Raw genomic sequence first — 19,419 nt, forward strand, 5'->3', positions numbered from 1 at the left:
TATAAGTAAGATTTGGAGAACACTGTACTAACTTACCTTGATTGATTACATGCTATGAAATCAGTGTCAACTCTAAACAACTAATAGATTTTTTTTACAGATAGATTGATTTGCCCCCAATCTGGTCATGCAGGTCTTCTAAAGTGCACACACTGCTGTAACCAAATCTATCCACCTTCATTCTCTGTAGAAAGCCATGGTGATGGTCTTAAGGGAATATTCAGAAGCTGTTACTGAAACAAGGGCAGAAACATTCCTTAAGAAAGCAAACAATGTTAGAAAGACAGGCTGGTTCCCCCTGACTAATGGGCTATAAGAGGAAGGGAAGATAAAACAAAAGCAGATTTGCAAGATTCTATTACTCCAGCACAGGGCTTCCTAACTGGAGAAGCGAGACGATACTCCAGGGGGTGTGAAAACTTGAGTTTTCAAAATTATAGTGTATATGCATAATTCGTTGCTGTTATTTCGAACTTTTGTAAGGGATGCAAGAATATATCTGAAGCGTTTCCTATCACAGTTGTTAAGTGAATCACCGCAGTTATTAAGCTAGTAACAAAGTTGTTAAATGAATCCGAAAGCTTCCCCATTGACTTTCTTGTCAGAAGGTCCACAAAACACGATCAGTTGACCTCGGGAGACTGCAACTGTCATAAATACATGCCAATTACTGAGCACCTGGATGTTGGTCATGTGACCATGGGGATGCTGCAAAGGTCGAAAGTGTGAAATGGTCATAAGTCCCCCCCCCCTTTTTTAGTGCCACTGTAACTTCAAACGGTCCTAAATGAATGGTTTTAAGTGGAGGACCACCTATTTATGCTCTGGTTAATTTTAGTGCAGTTACTAAGTTTTGTAAGAACAATTGACTAAAGTTTGTGAAAATGTATGGATTTAGACTGCAAAATAGACAGAATAAAAATAATTGCCAATGTTTTGCCTTTAACCTATATATACTTATATCTGGGGAAACAAGTTTTACAGGGATGGTGTGTGTATCTGAGTACCCTATCAAATAGAGCAGCGTCTGATTTTTTTTTAATATAGATTACCAGTAACCAGAGATTGTACAGAGAACACTTTTACTTTACGTCCCAAAGAAAGCTGCTAAATCCCACTTGCTATACACATTTGACCAGAGTGTATACAGCTCACCCTTGCCAAACATACATACCCATTTCTCCCAGCAACCAGAATTAGCATAACCACTTACTTTTAACAGTGAAACAGGGCAAACATAGAACCACCCTTTGTGTCAAGAAACCATATATACTCTCATCACTTCCATTACCTCCCACTTTAAAAGGAGTTATTGTTTCTTAGAGTTAAAGCCAACAATATTGGTTTCTCTCACTTCCTTCTGTATTGGGCACTCTTTGGGAACGGTGCAAATGCGTATTGTGTTGTCAAAAGAACTGCAGCATATTTGTTTCGGGTGGAATGCAACCCCTGTCACTCACAGCACCAAGACCCATCCATTTGTTCCACAAAGATGACTGCTATCTGTTCCAACATTCCCTACCCACAAAAACCAGCCAGAAGCCTATAGGAAGCAAGATAAATACATTTATGTTGCTATTTTTCCACAGGAATTGGTAACTGGGAAATGTAATGTCTATGATGCTGCAAATAAGATATGACAGTTGTAACCAGCATCCTTTTTATAGCTGTCTCATCTACGAGTTGCCTAATTCACCTATAAATGTTCAGTTTATTGAAAACAAAATGAAGATGAGAAAACGGCAATATCATTTTAAAATACGGCAGTACACATTTTAAAATGTATTTTTCTCCTTTAAATGTAATGATGTTATATTTAACTGTGCTGTGTTAATAATAATAATAAAGTAATACTGAGCATTCAAAACTCAAACACTAAGATATTTAGGATAAATCACGCCATTTCAAGATGTAACAGAAGAAAGTACATTGAAGAGGGAAGAAATGAAGGAATCCATTTATACCAAAGTGAAAAATCCTTCCCTCAGCGGAGGCCTCAAACACAACCTTTACCCAATTTTTTATGTTGCTCTTCGATCAGTCCCCAGAAAAATTAAGATCACTTCACAGGTTCACCAGGGAGGTCCTGCTTAACAACCCACCTAGGGGTAAGTATTTAGGAACATTTACATCCCAATGGTTCTCTGCTTACTCACCTAAGGAGCCTGTCCAGATTAGGTGAGAAATGAAACTTCCCTGGAGGACATATATGGGGTCCCCAGAAGTTGCTCAGATTGAAGAAGCAACTAGGCTAAGCAGCAAAACTTTTCCAACCAACAAGGAAAAAAGTCCAGTTGCTATGATTCGGCTTCCAGACAACTCTACCTGGATGACTGAGAATCTTCACCGACAATCATACTTCAATTACATATGTTGTTAGTTTCTTGGACAATTTCCAGGCCACGAAATAATAACACATTATCCTTTCATTAAAAACCACAATGCTATTTAATCCTTTTACACAGTTATGGTCAAGACTGATGCCTAATGCATTTCAAACAGTGATCCAAAATTTTATACTAAGCAACATCTTTGTTAATCATGATTTTACATGCTTTTGCTTGCATGTACACTCCAGAGCCTTGCAGACTGTTTTGTTCAATTTTATCTTTCTGGTAACCAACCATGATTCTTAATGATGCAAGCCCTTCCAGTGAATTTCTTTATTTCTCATATATTCTGGAGAATGCTCTTTCAGGATCTCTTATTGTGCTGTAATAATAGTCATGCATTATTCTTTAAACTCTATAGTTTGAATATAAAACTCTGGAGCTAAGAAATTTGGAACCTTCTTTTGAGTTTAGTTTGACTTTGCAAAGAGTTTCGAGTTTACTGTCTGCTGAGCTTTTGTAAACCATATTTGTCTCAAATGGTATATCCATGTAGCTTTAGTTTAATGTACTTAGAATACTTCTGAGGGCAACTGGGAAGGTCCAATGAACTTAAACCCATATGTGACAGAGAAACAATTGTTGCCCATCCATGGTTTATTTTGATTATCCCCAGAAATAATATTATCTATCTCAACTGATTGGCTTTGTAATGTATCAACAAACATTAAGCTTGGTGTTGTCATATCTCCCTTATTTATATTTTTATTCACACTGCATTTATATATTCTGTGATTTTTTTTTCCTTTCGTGAATAAATGTACTGAGAATGGCATGGCAAACTGACATGCACTTCAGGGCAAAATAATAAATAAAATTTGAAAAAGAAAACTTAAGTTTAGGAAGCAGGTGTATGTCAGATTCATTTTAATCATAAAAAATATCTAGTGGTTTATAGTTGGCCTAAATTTGGAATATTAATTTTTAATCTGGACATTAGCCCAAAATTTCCCCAGTCTCTGCTTAATTTCAGAAATAATGTTAATGAATCCGAAAACATCAAGACCACCATCATCAACAGACCAATCAGGATCACATTTTGATGAGTACATTTGATAATCTCTGCTTAGAACCTCTGAAGAGAAGAATTTTCTTAGAATTTTTCTTAGAATCCATTGAATTCACCTTCACTGTGGATAAAGGATATCCCATATAAAACAACTTCAATAGTTTTAATCAGAAAGTTCTAAATGTGAAAGTTTGAAAAGGAGCAGGAAGCACAATTCAATCTCCCGATTTTCCACATAGCAGAAGGATACTGTATTAATTTCTCAAGAAGGGAAATAACAGAAATATTTGGGTTTTTGGGAGGGAGAATTAATGTGAGTCAGGGCAGCAGGAGGCATGCTGCTTCTATTCCCACATTGACCTCCATCAAACTGCTCAAAAATGCTTTATCTGTTGCAGTGCCTACTCTTTAGAACACCCTTCTTTGTGAGATTCAGATGGCTCCAACCTTATCAGTATTTTAAATCTTAGCTATTCTCACACGCCTTGAGCTGGCATCTAAAGTTAGCCTAGTTGCATGACTTATATCTATAGGATGAAAATTGCTTTGGGGCTCCAGTACATTTAATGATCCCATGGTATATCTATTTTTGCTAGGTTTTACTGCTATGGTTTTAATCTATTCTTAGCTGTCCAGTGTCATGGAAGATAGATGGGCAGCCATATAAATTGTATGTACGTTTGTATAAATAAATCTAACAATTCTGGTGGTGCAGTTTCTGCCCATTTTCTGGTGTGTACTCTATGCGGGGTGGGGAATTAATACGTGAAGCAATTACAGGACAAGAAAGTGCACAAGCTGATTCTCATACATTATGTTACCCTGTTAGAAGAGGCCACATACAAATCTCCTAAGAAATTTGAACATCAGGATGACATTTTAACAGGACTGAAATCAGTTTTCTCACTCACAAACCTATCTGGGGAAAATAAGGAGCTAGTAACCCCTAACCCCATACATTACAGGAACTTTTCTGTCTGTTTTATATAAATGTTTAACAAGTACAGGAGACAAAACAGATTCAGAAAATCTGATCTATCTACTTCTCCACACATTGGGGTTCCTGAAGATGTAACTATTTTCTAGAAAGCTAACCAGATGTATCACTCCTTTATATACGTCACTTATGTTCCAAGGAGAGCAAATTGTACAATCGAAAGAAAACATGTACAAGCTGTTAAATCCAAAATATTCTGAGGACAAGAATAGCAAAATAAGCTTCCAACTTGGACATCAACGTAAAGCAGAAAGGCTGAGAAAAAACAAAAAACATAAGGTGTGTTTTTCCTCTGGCACAATAACTACATGTGTTTGAGTTTTCTCCAACATGGAGTTATTCCCAAGGTCTTCAGAGCTTATTCCAGATGTTTATTCTTTATTCAAGAAGTAGCGATGAGGCAATTTCTATGTATAGATATCCCATCTTAGTTGTCTCACAAACTTTGCATGGAACAGAGCAAGTACTTCTTGGCCCCCTGCACTTTCATGTAGAAAATGCTGCATTAGTTGGGATTGTGTTTCATATGCAGGCACAAAATGTTGTTTTGAAAAACTACTTAGCATTTCAGAGAAGAGTAGAAATTTGTAGGGAGGGAAAGAAGTATAAATAAGGTATCGCAGTTGGGGTTTCCTGACTTGGCAGGAACAATCACAACAGTTACTTTGCAACCTAATCTTCTGTCCAAGCAAAAGTTAGAAGAGTTGGAACAATTGAACTTAGAAAACATGTTCCTAATCTATTTCATAGAATTTCATAAAATGATGCGTGTTGTGAAGAAAGTACACTGAAAGCATTTTTCCTCCCTGTCATATAATACTTGAACCAAGAGCCAATCAGTGATGTGATCTGGCAGTATTTTCACAGACAGACTGAAGGATGTATTTCTTCACACAACACTTCATTAAACTATGGAACCAATTGCCATGATTTCATGATGAATTAGCCAAATTCATCAACTCAGGATAGCTATATGGAATCTTCCAATCTCTTTACAGAATGTCTCTTAGTATCAGTTGCAGGAATAGGGTGGGGAAGGGAGGGGAGAAATGTTGGTGGGTTACTATTTCAGATCCTGCTGGGAGGCATCTCAGGTATCTGACCAGTAATCTGGGCAGTTCATGGAACATATACAACATTAAAATATAATGCAAAACAAAGACAATATGCGCTCTAAAACAATTTTTACTGCGCCCAATTATTTCAACAGACTAGAACACTCTCTCCATTTTCATGTTCTCCAGATGTTTACTGGACTACAATTCTCATATTCCCCATTTGGCCACCTTGGTGGGAACTGTAGTCCAATATACCTGGAGAAAGTCGGACTGTGGGAAACTGCTCTAGAATTAAGAAATACTTTTCTTTTGCTGAATAAGAAGGGAGAAAAAAAAGGCACAATATGAATATCATATTTTACAAAGACAAATACACATATGCAGATGCACTCACTTTTCTAGGTTTGACTTTATCTTGTAAGTCGTATTGGCCAATTCCTTTATAACTGATCCCAAGCCACCACGGGATGCCTTGTTTATCCTAGGGCAGAGAAGAATAGAAGTTCTAAGGCTTTTTAGCAAGAGTCAAAAACTTCAGAGTTGATATAAGGTTTCTTTACTTCATTCTGCAACAAGTATAAGCAGGTTAGGGAGATGAAGGCAGCCCTTTGTTAGCACACCTGCGGCTGACAGAGAAGGTTTATTGTTTGAAGGGGTCTGCTATTCCTTTCCCAGCTGGAAGATGCTATGCAAACAGCCAGAGAGCAGTAGGGAAGAGAAGCTGCTGTATTCTTTGAAACCATGGCTAGAGATGGGGCAGAAATGGAAGAAAATCTGTGGGAGGTAAGCAACAACAGTAAAAGAAGACTTGATGAGGGACAAATCCAAAGGGTGAACTGTTGAGAGAAAGGAATGGGCTGTGTACACACTTTGCACAATTCTGTATGTATTTACTCAGACGTACACTTGGTTCAGCTAAAGTCCATAAATTACTTTAGATGCACATATGAAAGAGCAGAAAGCATTAGAGAAAATAGTTATTCTTTATTTTAAAAGAAAATTGGGCTGACATATTTTCTTCATGAGATTTTATCTTCCATAGAGCTCAGGGTTGAAATCAGGAATTCTTGGTGCTCTCTGAGCTTGGGTTATTTTCTTGCAGATGTGTCATTACCCAGACTAAGTAACATCATCAGTCTCATAAGGAGTGAGTGGGGTTTGCTCTCAATTTATATTCTAGTGGCTTGCCCTGTCAATGTTGGTGGGAGTGGTCTTGGTGGAGCTATTTTTCAAGCAACAAAGCAGTAAACTATAGTATTATACAATAAGGCATGATTTCCATAACTTTTTAAAGCAACTTTTAAAGTACATTACAAGAGCTAGTAAGGTGTCTTTGTTAAGATGCTGGACCAGGAGCAAGGAGATACAAGTTCTGGTTCTTCCTTAGGCATGGAGGACAGCTGGGTGACTTTGAGCCAGTTACTTTCTTTCATCCCTAGATTAAAAAGCTGAAAAACAACCTGGCGGGTGGCCAGTGATAATACCACTACTGCAGGTTGCCAAGAAAATTGCACAGACCTGTCCATGAAGTCATCAAAATACAAGAAAAAGAAGGGGAGAAGGGGGTAAATTACTGTATTATTAAATTGTTTGTGGCTAAAATTAACCAAAGATTCCTAGCACAAAACCAGCAAAATAAACTAAAGGAGAACTAAGGAAGCCAGAGACTCCAAACACAATTTATGCGTGGAGTTGACTCCATTTTTTCCTAAATAAAAAGTAATTTTCATTCATTTTATTTTAGAGGCAAGTTTTGGAAGGCAAATTATAAGCTGCTAAAAATAAGATGCCAGTATTGTAATCTTCTTGAGGTACAGAGGGACTTTGGGTCTAATAGCTCCATATCCCAGAAGGGCCCATTTTAAAGGACTGAGAGTTGTGCTGCAGAAACATTGCCAACAGTACTTTCAATAATGGAAGGCTTTTGCTCCTCCATGTCATAACTTCTTCAATACCAGTAGATACCAACAAATGAAGACATCCATCAGGTCCAAATCCACTCTATTCTTCAACGTTTGCTACCCACAGTTCAATGTGAGCATTTCATGAAAATTAAAAGGTTCCACAATTTTATTAAGGGTGTTTGAGGCTATAAAATGTGGAGAATGTGGAAAAACTATTCAAGAGTCTCTAAATTCCCTATCAAAATAGGGATTTGTTAAATACAGATATTTTTGAAAAGTTTGGAAAAGTGATCATTTGCTACACAGGGTCAATCCACATGTAGAAAGCATGACAAACTTGACATAGTCTGAATAGGAATGTTGCTGTTCATATACATATTCAGCAAACTGATTACAGTCTGAGTGCAGTTTCAGATGGCATGAACCTATTTGCTTCGTTATTAGTATAACTGTAGCTCTTCTTGAATGCTAGCCCCATTAATATAATGTAAGTACTAGTTTCTGGAGGTTTTAGTCACAGAGATGCAAAATACTATTTGTATTATTCTAATCAACATTATAACTCTGAATGGGGGAAAAAAACCTCTTGAATAAATTATAGGAGCTTAAATACTATCTGCTAGACAAAAGACAGAGGAGACTCCAAATGAAAATTTAACATGTTAAATGTTGCAATATGTTAACAATGTCCTTCCTACCATAATGATAATGAGGATGAGGATGATGATAATAATAATATAGTTGGAAGTGACCTTGGAGGTCATCTAGTCCAACTCTCTGCTCAGGCAGAAAACCCTATACCATTTCAGACAAGTTTAATTTTTGTTATTTCTTAGAAACAAAGAAAGGCGCTCCATGTTCATGTAGCCTTTCATTATTTCCTATGACTGACAATTCTCCAGGACCTTAAGCCAAAGACCTTGTCATCTCCTGATAGTTTGATGAATGATTACTGAAAACCATCACCTAAGTATAAGATGTGTAGTCATGCAGACTCTACTCAAAGTGCTCAAGGTGGATCCAAGGAAGCCAAATCACAAACAACTGTATGAGTAAAGACCTTGTTTCTGAAGAGATTGAAGGATGAAGAGGATACCAAACTTTCTCATGATCTGAGAAAGGTAAGAAGAGCTGAGCTGAAAAGGTAAAAAGTCCTTAAATGGGGCACTATGACATGACAGCATCTCCTTACTTGTTTTAATCAAATGAGCTGTTTTTATTAAAAGAAAAATGCATAAAACAGACAGTTCATTCAGTTTTGTTTTCCAGTACTCACTAACCTTCACTCCATAATAATGGATTCCATAAGTAAGCAGAGCTTCAACCAATTTCATGTACCTGCAAGGACAGATATACAAGTCAATGAAACAGTTTCTTCATAATATCTTCTACTAATAACACATTGCCCGGGTGATGTCTTTGGATTCATTCATTTATTTTATTTTATTTACTTATCAAATTCTGAAACTGCCCAGCTGCTTCACAGAGGGACTCTGGGAAGTGTTTTAGGTTTCACATCAAATTGTTTTAGATGCTTTAATTATATAAAACATCAATCAACATTAATAGCGAAGTCTGTGTACAAACAAGTTCAAACCAGTTAACATTTCAAAGGAGACGATTAAACTAGAACCAGTCTTTTTTTTTTATAACCCCCTTCTGCCCTCAATCCCCCTGAAGCTCTGGGGGGTTGCCAGGTACTTCCCCGAAAGTATTTCCTTGTTTAACAACTGAACTCCATCTAGAACTTGGCTTCAGTTCTAGCAATTGAGCTCTCTACAATACTAATCTAAAATATTTTCCAAGTTTAGCTTTTGGGAATATTCAGTTCTTCTGAAGCAGTTTCACTGTAAATGTAGCTTGCCCACTTCATGAGTGCATGTCAGCCTTCCCAAGTAAACCAGACAGGAAAACAAGACTAGATGAGTTAAATCTACTTTATTGTAAAGCTACATAAATCTTGCAAGTCTGAAAGTACAAAACTTCTCACCTCCAATTTTAAATCACTTAAAATTGGAGGTGAGAAGTTTTGTACTTTCAGACTTGCAAGATTGATTGATTAGGGCAGGTCCTTTTGAGTTTCTTCCTCTAACTGTTAATCTATTGGAGGCTCCTGCCTCTCTTATCGGATTGTTCCCTAGGTAGCATCTCTTCCCCCACTTTTCCCCAAGTTCATCCCCACATTCCATTACAGTGCGTGACATAAATCTGAACAATAAAAGGTATGACTCCTACAGGCCTGATCTGCTAAGCATCTCTTCCTTCATAGGAAACAGTTGCATATACAGTTTTTGCTGCTGGATTGGTTTCTGGTTTATCTCAAGTTTGAAAGGCCTTGTTCAACGGATAAATATACTATCAATCTCAAGTGAGAGCAAGGGACCCAGAGGAAGAAGAGCAATGTGTTGGAAGATAATTAGGCGGTCTAAAATGCTTCAGGATTGCAAGAGATGGAACCAAAACAAGCTTTGGAACTGCATGGATTACTGTACTCGGAAAACATCAGTCCCAATCACAATAGTTGTCAATATAGTTCAGAACAGGGCTGGAATCTGTTCTGTGCTGCAACCTCTCCCATAAATAGATGTTTGCCTTCCTCATGTGGTAAACACAATAAGCCAATTCTACCTTTTTTTTTTTTTTTGGTAAGGTTACATGAACAGAATCTTTCAAGTCTGACAGGTCTTCTCCTCCTTCCTCTTTGCATTCTAAAAAATTAGAGAGGGTCTCCTCTGCACCTTTTGCCCAACCCACATTCCTGCTGAGGGGGCTAAGCTGCCTTTTATCAGTTAACCCTTGGCTGGGTCTCACTGCCTTTTCTTCCAAGGTCATTCCCACACGCAGTTACAAAGAGCTGAATAATACACTTACTGAACAATCGCTTGTCCTCTAGTCAGCCCCTTGTTCTTAATGTAATGTTCGATGACTCTGTCCTCACTGAGGAAAACAAGCAAAAAGAGTGCATTAAAGAGAGGGAGGCGGGTTTTAGATCCTATGTTGTTCCAAATGTATCTCAGTCAGACAAAACGATCCACAGAATCTCTCTGTAAAGTATACCCCTACGCAATCCATCAATCCACAAAATGAATACTCCCAAATTTTGGATGGCACAGAATGGACTTAAAGGTTAAGCCTCTTCTAGAGGAAATACTCTATAGCCTGGGTGGGTGCCATTTCATAAAAAGTAACTGTGGAGAAAGGGAGCTGCAGTGGCTATAAAGTTAGCAGAGCTATTATCAGGCTGTAAAAAAAACTCCCAGCCTCAGACATGCTGGCCTACAACGTTGATTACTCCTACCCAGCAAGATTAATGACTGGGTTTTTCTGACACACACACTGAGATACACACCTTCCTTCCTTTCCTAAATACAGCTTAAATGATGTGCAGACAGGGCAAAAGCAAAACTTTTATTTGCTTGTATGATTTGAGGCATATGGCAGTAATCTCATAATGATAGTGAAGTTATTTACCACAAAATTATGATGTGATAAAGAGGGTAATGTGTGTTGATATGGCCCAGGCAATCCCAGATTCAAACCTATTGTCTCTCTTGTCTTTTCCATCTAAAAAGAGTATGGAGTGCAAATCTCCTATCCTGAGTGTGAAATGGACTGTTTCAACCATTTTGGAAGGTTTCATGCTTGTATCCTTAAAATTGAGCTATTTTGAGCTTGAAGTACTTCCAAAATGATTGAGATAAGGTGGTAAAGATATGAACATGGTCTTGAGTTTTGAAACATTTTCCATCTTACTACATATGGAATATGGTTCAACAATCATGACTAATATGTCTCTATTTTTCTATTTTTCCTCTCCTCATCCCATGGTGGAAAAAAAAGGTATGTTATCTTATTTGATTACATTTGTTTTTTGAGCAACAAAAAATGAGGTCAGCCTGCAATGCTTTTTGAATGAAGAGAAGCTAGACAAATACACTACGTACTCATGAATAAGCTAAGAACGTACCAAAATATACTCCAAAAATTGGGTTTGGATTATCCACGGATGGATTTATCCATAAGTACATACAGTAATGCTTCTTAAAGTATATCCAAATATATTCACTTATAAGCCCATCCCTAAATAAGCTGATCCCAGAATTTTCCAACAAAATACAATGAAAAATGGCTGATCTGTGGATTACTCATGGATAAGCCAATTATGAAAATTAAAACACATGAAAATTTCAAGTATCAGCTTATCTGTACATGGTGCATTTTTTGTGGTATTTTAAAAGTTAAAATTTTGAGGTTGGCTCATCTGTGAACAGGTTTATGCATAAATATATACACTAATCAGCACAATCAGATTTGACACCAAGGACGTACACATATAGAAACTGATGTAAATAACTTCCACAATGCAACTGGTAACAGTAGCAACCATAACATTAGAATTCAATTAATTTGTTCATCTTCCAGCGTTACTAATGATTTGTTATCAGTGCACTTGTGCATTCTACATAGATCAAATGGGTAAGTATCTATACAATATAACTGAAACAAATCTTGACAACAAAATTGACAATATTCTAAAATCAAAGAGAGAAAGGATAACTTATAATCTCCAAAGACATATTTTACAGACAAAGTTAGCCATTCTGGAAGAAAGAAACTTCCAAGACAGGTTACAATATAAAACAGTTGAGCTTCAATAGATTCAATTCTCTTATAACCCAAGCAAAGTCTGAATGAATGAATGAATACACATAAGTACACATACATATAATACTATAGGCCAGACTTTCTGAACCTTGGCAACTTTCAAATGTGTGCACTTTAACTCCCAGAATTCCTGAGCCAAGCATGGGGAATAATACTGCAATAAACTGTTAATCAGATTGCAAAGTATATTTACCTTCAAATGAGATAAGCATATAAAGGGTAGCAATTCTCTCCTCCCCTGATTCTGGAAAGCATGATTTTGACTGAGTATGAACCATCAAGTCAGTGTTGATTCCTACTGATCACATAGAAGTCTTTAAAAAGGGAACAATTCCTATAGCTGTGATTGCTTTATAGAGGCATTGTATTAGGAAGCAACAATAGAGAGGATTTCTACTTTTATGCTTTGGTTGTGGCCTTCCCACAGCAACTGGTTGGCTGTTGTGAAACAAAGTATGTTGGGCCCAAATGGACTTATGGTTTTATGCATCAAGAACTCTTAAACTATTTTCCCAAGATGACTATAGGAACTCATTGTTCCTATTAGTAATCACAAGTTATAATTTAAGTGTGACCTAGGGCTGCCTGATATTTTTATAGAAAAATTGCAGAAAGAAATGCCATATGGATATTAAAGGTATCTCTTCCAAGGAAAAATAGAAACCTGGTAAGTATTAGAACTACTTTATTATGCCACAATGAAAAATGTGCAGGTTTGGTTGTATGGAGAGGAAATGAAACAAACAAGATTTTGTTTGTGTCAACAAAATAATCTCTAAATATTTTTATGATATCCCTGGGATCTAAGTATGGGGTTCTGCTTTTGGGGTTCCCAAGAAATTGTCCTTTGTGAATTTCTCTATGATATATCACTGTTACAGAAAAAGCAAGTGACTTACCAGAACATACAAAGGCTGTTCCACTATATGGGTAGGCTTCTAAAATCTTTGCATAACCATGCCCAGGATTACAACCCAAAGGGATAAGCCATCATAAACTATAATAGCCACAGATTATTCTTCGCATTGTTCTTCATTAAATTCATGATGAAGCTTGATTATGTAAAGAAAATTTTACAATAACAACTTGACAATGATGGACTTTTAATGATAAGACAGCAGCATATTTTTATTACAAAACTTTGCCACAAGGAAGCCTGGAAATAGCTCTATAATTAATAACTAGCTTTTCCTGACATTGTGTTCTCCAGGTGTATCCACCATGCTGACCTGAAATTCTGGAAGTTGCAGACTCAACTCTCTGGAGGACACCGGTTATGGAAGCTCGGGGAAATCACTAGAAACCAAAGTGCCATTTGTAATGTTCTTACAGTATCAGAAAATGGTCTCAGTGGGTCCAAACACCTCAGTTTTACTCACCTGCAATCCTAGCCATGCTTTTCAGATGACCAGTTACAAAAAGCTGAATAATACACCAGTGCCATAAAAATACCAGGGTGTTAAAATGTGGACAGGAGACTATGTTTTATTTTATAAAGCAGGATAGAAGGTGGCAGCCATGGATACCAAAATGCTTATGAAATGTTTCTCGGGGAAGGCAAGTCCTCACTCTCCACATGGCTACTATATTTTTAAAATTATTTCAATTAAAAAAAATTAAATAGGGAGATATTATGTCACAAAGTGTTTATTCTCTAGTACAAGGGTAGGCAACCTTGGCTTTTTTATGACTTGTGGACTTCAACTCTCAGAATTCCTGAGCCAGCACAGCTGGTTCAGGAATTCTGGGAGTTGAAGTCCAGGAGTCATAAAAGAGCCAACGTTGCCTATCCCTGCTTTAGTATTATCTCTATTTAGAAAAATGCCTTTGGGTTCCATGTCAGCTTTGTAAGCATAAAAAATGGTGCTTGGTTTGGAAATATGCCACCTGCCCAGAAAAAAAGACAAAGGTAAGCTGGAATAGAACCAAAAAACTTGGGAGATGACTTAATTAAGGAAGTAGAGGGATTGGTACTATTGTTTTTTGTGACTTGTAACACAAGCTTTACAACAGCTGTTTTGCATTCAAAGCTTTTCCCATTATGGAACCTTGGATATTACTGTCAATAGTTCACAAATTTTTAAATTCATAAGGAAGGAGGATACAAAGAGAAGACCAGGATCCCAATATGATACCTGTACCTTTTATAATTAGGTCTTACCAATAGGCAAGTGAAGGATGTTCCTGCAAGGTTTTTGTAGGAAATGCAGGCAAGTTCTTCAGAGCTTTTCTTGCATTTTCATCACTTTAAAAAGACAAAAAGAATGGCAAAGTGTTATTATCTTGGAATCAAAATAATGATTATTTACATTAACTCAAAGTCTCCAATTTTAATCACTGACAATAAGTTCATGGTATATTTCAGCTACCACAGCAGTCTAATCCTGTAGAATTTCTTGCATTACTGTTTCACACAAAATATGCTCACTTACATTACCATTTTGATTAAGAACACAGTGCTGCTAAAGAGATCCAGTTGTTGAGAAATAGATAAAGCTGTAATAAATTTTACTGGTTGATTGCTTCCAGAATGTTTTTTTTTTGTTATAGGATATATGTTGGTTTGATAAAAGAACCCTCAAATCTTTTAACCTGAAAAAAATGGGTGCTAAAATCGTAAAAACAATCCTGATTCTAAAAAGTTAAGATGAGATACAGAGGAGGAAAAACAGCTTCAGACTGTAATTTGCTTCAAGATGCAGGAATTGGGCAAAAGTGAATCTAATTATTTTAAGAAGGCAAAAGCATGTGTGGTTACTGGCACAAAACAAAACAAACAAAAGCAGGCAACATTTTTGGTTTGCATGCATGCTTAAATAGCCGAGGCGGGTTCTGCAGGATTTTGGAATACTTTAATAGGGATCTGCAAGAACCAACATGAATTGTTGGTATCTAGGATTCACTGGGATGACTGAGTCATTACCAGATGTTTGATTTCCTGATGGTGAAGGTTGATAGGTGAATTCTTAAACAAGTTTCTTTATTCTTCAAAACTGGGCCACATCCTTAAATAATTTAGCACTCGAGGGATTATACATCATTGATAAAACCTGCATTTTATTCTTCTGTAATTTCTGCCCTGGAATTGTGAATACTGAAGTAGAACGTTACATTACTTTATTGGATGATGGATATGAGACTGAAAAACAGGGAGTCAAACATGAAATAATAAGTACAATAAATAAAACTATTTCTTAGGTGAACAATAGAATAGCTGCATGCAGGGTCTTCTGTCAAAAGTCACTTCTCACTGAGGGAGAAGCTTCTTTATAATAACTGTGGACAACCTTGGGGTGTGTGTGTTGCACTAAGACCTTCTCCACGCCTCAGGGTCATCATTAAAAGTTTGGAGGAGTAAAATGGTTTTAAGGGAAAAGATTGGTCACTAGGTCCTTATAGAATTTAAAACTCTTCTAAACTAGAAGGAAAAAAGCATTTTGTTTATTTTGGATTTCAGACTGTTAATGGGTACAGTAGGCTCCTTAAGTATCTGCAAAAGATTTAAATTCATTTCACCCCTTAAGTCCTTGCAAAAAAAATACTGTCTTTATTTCTGTTCTTGTTTTGAAAGTTTGATTTTTTTATAAATTCTGTATCTTAAACTCCACATTCAAAAGCACATTTTACTACCAGGAAAAAACCACTCTCTCTTCTCAGCCATAATTCTATTAGTCCAAAGAAGATAACTGTTACGATCTCCAGATAATAGATTACACCTTTTATTTTCCTCAACCAGTATGATCTCTGGACATGGATTATGGGAGTTGTTATAAAACCATAATTTTCTCTCTGCTAATTATATACACAAAAATGCATATGCAAATGCATTAGTATAATAGGTTTCCTTCAGCTGTTCATCTGCATCCCAAGAAGCAATGAAAGGATTTAATTTCAATTATGAGTTCCTCAATAACATTTCTCAGTGCCCAACTGCATGCTATTTTAAAGATGCCCGACATCTTTAAAGTGGAGTGGACGAAAGAAGGCTCCTTACTATAATTCTTAGATGAGCATTTATATGAATCTTTTATCTATTTGCAAAAATGTTATCCATTAAGATATGTGAATAGTTTTTTGCAAACAAAAACTAACTATAAGAGGTCTCAGAAAGTATCATGACTGCAGTAGCAGGTAAAGGATTACAACTCCCATGTTCCTGATAGGGATCTTACCCAAATTGGATCTCCTGCGCCTACTCTTAGAGTAAAAGAGGCAGAAAATGTAGTTGTCAACTACAGCTTTTAATAGCATATAATTTGGCCCATGTGTCAAACTAAATTTTAATTACACAGCATTCATTTCATCGCCCCTTAATTCATTTACTCTACAATACAGGTGTAGAAGCCTGATCTAGACTCAATTTAAAGCATGCAAACTGGGTAAACTTACACTTTCCCCCGACTTGATATTTCTAAAATCTGTCTGCCCCCAACTCACTTGTAAAAAAAGAATAGATAATGGTGACTCAAAAGAGAAAAAAAAAAACTAAATAGACTTAAGGAATCAAATCTACCCAGAGGATTATAATATTGGCCATAATCCCTATCAGCTACTCATAGAGTTGTATGTGGAAACAATTCTGTAAATGGACCAACATTAAAGACCAATCCTGTTTCCTTGTAACCTTCAATCAATTTTTTGATTTCAGTCAGCTACCAATATTTAAACATCCACCTTACATTCAATGTCTTATTTTCATAGTAAAGGAAAGAATAAAATTGCAGTACTGTGAGTGAATATGAGCAGAGCTGGCTGTAAATTATGGGAGGGGAAGACTAACACAACTGAAAGTTGAGAAGAATGTGAAGTTTCCTAACTGATAATGTGTAAAGACACACAAAGAATGTCAGATGTCTATCTTGTCTTCAATGGATTAATTAGCCCTGTATAATGTAATGCTCATGAAGTTCCTTAGTCAACTCTAAACTTTTTTTCTCATGAGTCATCACTGAAATTGTAATTTGACATTTGCAAAGCACTCACCCCATTTTGCCCTGTGAATTTCTCTGGGGAAAAAAAAGTACAGAAGACTATGACTATAGAAATAAACTGCTGTTATGGAAATTTCTTCAATGAAAGAAATTCAGGGCTGGAGATTATGGATTTAGTAAACTGGAAAAAAGAATCCGAAGCTCAACAAAGCTTCAATTCCTTGTCTTTAAAGCTTAGCGGCTTTAACCTTCGGTGAACCCAGCATGACCCAGATTAGAGAGCTCCCCATTGTTATGCCCATGCTATCACCAGGGAAAGAACAATTTAACGAAATAAGACAATTAAAAAGCTTCAGCAAAAACCCTGAATGACTATAGATAAAGATTAAAAAAAAAATCCAGTCCACGTGACTTGAGGGAACACTGTAATTGTGAGGGTGTTTTTTTTTTTTTTTTTGCTGAGTCCAAATAATAATTGATGCAATATAAAAATGGAATTCTGGACTTTATTTGAATGATTTTCAGGATTGGAGATGCTGCTGTCCATTATTGCTTTTATTTCAGCAGCCACTGCATTTGGCTCCATTTAAATTCAGATGAACATCTACAGCTCATAATGTATGACCAATTAAGACCCAGTTCATGGAGACTGGAGTCAGATGGAGAGCCATCTGCAATGTTTGGTCCCATAACAAGATGCCGAACATAAAAGGTAAACAAAAGATTTTTTTTAACCTTGTTTTCTATTTCAACCACTAACATCAGCTCAGAACAGCAGTTTAATCAAGTCCTACAAACGTTGAGTGAACAGAATAGCATTCAAGTAATTATGCTTAGTTGTCACTAATACCCCCAGGGTATTTTGAACTTAAAATCTTTCTCTTTGGATCAGTATTTAATGGTCAGGGATAAAACAATCTTTTCTTATGACTGGATGTTTAAATATATTCTAATTTTTATTTTCAATGTTGTTTTTCTCCTTTTTTCATGAAGAATGTGGGGTAGGAGGAAGAGCTAGACATTTAAATTATAATTCGACTTCCTAATGAACACATTTGTTCTCACTATAGATCAGCTTCCTGCATTCTGATTAAAAATAGTTTAATAAAAGGATCCGTAACTCTAGGAAGTGGACTGCTGTGTTATTTCATTTATCTGCAATTTTTATACAGTCTTTATAATTAGGTATCAAATGCAAGAGATACAAGGAGTTGTGATGTCAGGGAAAAGATTTTTCTCTGTCTTCCTATTAAAGGATTGTTCTGGATTCTCCTAGACTTGAAGTCCTGTGTTTTGCTAATAATTAAATTAATGATTACAAATGTTTTTCCACAGCCTTCAAGAAACAATTCTATTGAAGGAATGAAGACCTTTGAAAAATTGCTAGGTACTTTAATTTTATCAGATCTTATGCTGTCTTAGTGGAAAAAGTGGTCTTATGGGCACCAAAGAAAGTACTGTATTTCCATTGAGTTTCATATTCTAATGCTTGAGGAAGGCAACTCACCTCAAAAATATTAATGTTTGCATGCATTTGTATCATTTTAATATGTTCACTTAAAATCTCAGGATATTTTCTGCTGGCATCTTTTCACAATGGCATTCATAATATTCTATTCTGCTTATAAATGTGGGGCCAAGTAATTCATGTTCATTTAGAAGAGAGAAGGCTTAAGACTGGCTTGCAAATCCACTACAACAGACATGTCAAACTCGCAACGTCACATGACATCGCGCAACTTATCGGGACGGTTTCGTCATTGCCGGCAATGGGGTGGGCGCGGCTTCCGGATGACGTGTCTGACCCACGGGCCAGCAGTTTGACACCCATATACTACAGCAAGGACTATCTTTATGTAAAGAAGGGATGATATTAGAGGGAACAGTGCTTTGATTCTGTTAGCATAGTTGACTTTAACTTGTAAAGAAACTGTATTTTCAGTTCTGTACTTGCTCCCTTACTTAACCAGTGTGACTTACAAATGAAACATGTAAACTAGCAAGAACACTTAGACTTATATACTGCTTCACAATGCTTTATAGCCCTCTCTATGCAGTTTACAGAGTCAGCATATTGCCCACAACAATCTGGAATCTTAATTTTACCAACCTTGGAAGGATGGAAGGCTGAATCAACCTTGAGCCAGTGGGAAAATGAAACCCAATGAGAATATAATCTTAATAGAAAGTTGAGAAGAGCTAAAATAGTGGTGTATATTGCATTTTAGCCAACATTACTTCAAAGCTATTTTGTTTGCATTTGGATTATTTTTCTATAAACTTTCATGTTTACAGCCTGTAACTTAATATAGATAAAAATACTGCTTTTTGAGTATGATTTACTAACTTGATATCAGTGTTCTAATTGGAAACACTTGACAGTGGTTGCCTTGTAGTTTATTTAGCTGTCCAGTATGTCAAATAAAAGCTTGTGTTAGTTTAGATAATAATAATAGGCAAGTAAT

At 36.4% G+C, this 19,419-nt stretch overlaps 1 protein-coding gene across 7 annotated transcripts in view; it reads right to left on the bottom strand.

The window, feature by feature from the left end:
- The window catches only part of FRMD4B (FERM domain containing 4B), a 256,120-nt gene that overhangs the window by 47,264 nt on the left and 189,437 nt on the right, over window positions 1-19,419 (bottom strand). For all 7 annotated transcript variants that reach the window (XM_039328770.1, XM_039328769.1, XM_039328768.1 and 4 more), the window contains 4 exons: window positions 14,185-14,268; window positions 10,230-10,295; window positions 8,639-8,696; window positions 5,849-5,935 (listed from right to left, as the gene is read on the bottom strand). In XM_039328770.1, coding sequence (XP_039184704.1) covers window positions 5,849-5,935; window positions 8,639-8,696; window positions 10,230-10,295; window positions 14,185-14,268 — 295 coding nt within the window. The remainder of the gene's footprint in view (window positions 1-5,848; window positions 5,936-8,638; window positions 8,697-10,229; window positions 10,296-14,184; window positions 14,269-19,419) is intronic.

This window comes from Crotalus tigris, unplaced genomic scaffold, assembly GCF_016545835.1.
Source record: "Crotalus tigris isolate CLP2741 ecotype Arizona unplaced genomic scaffold, ASM1654583v1 scf7180000024383.4638030, whole genome shotgun sequence".
In the NCBI taxonomy this organism is placed as follows: Eukaryota; Metazoa; Chordata; class Lepidosauria; order Squamata; family Viperidae; genus Crotalus; species Crotalus tigris.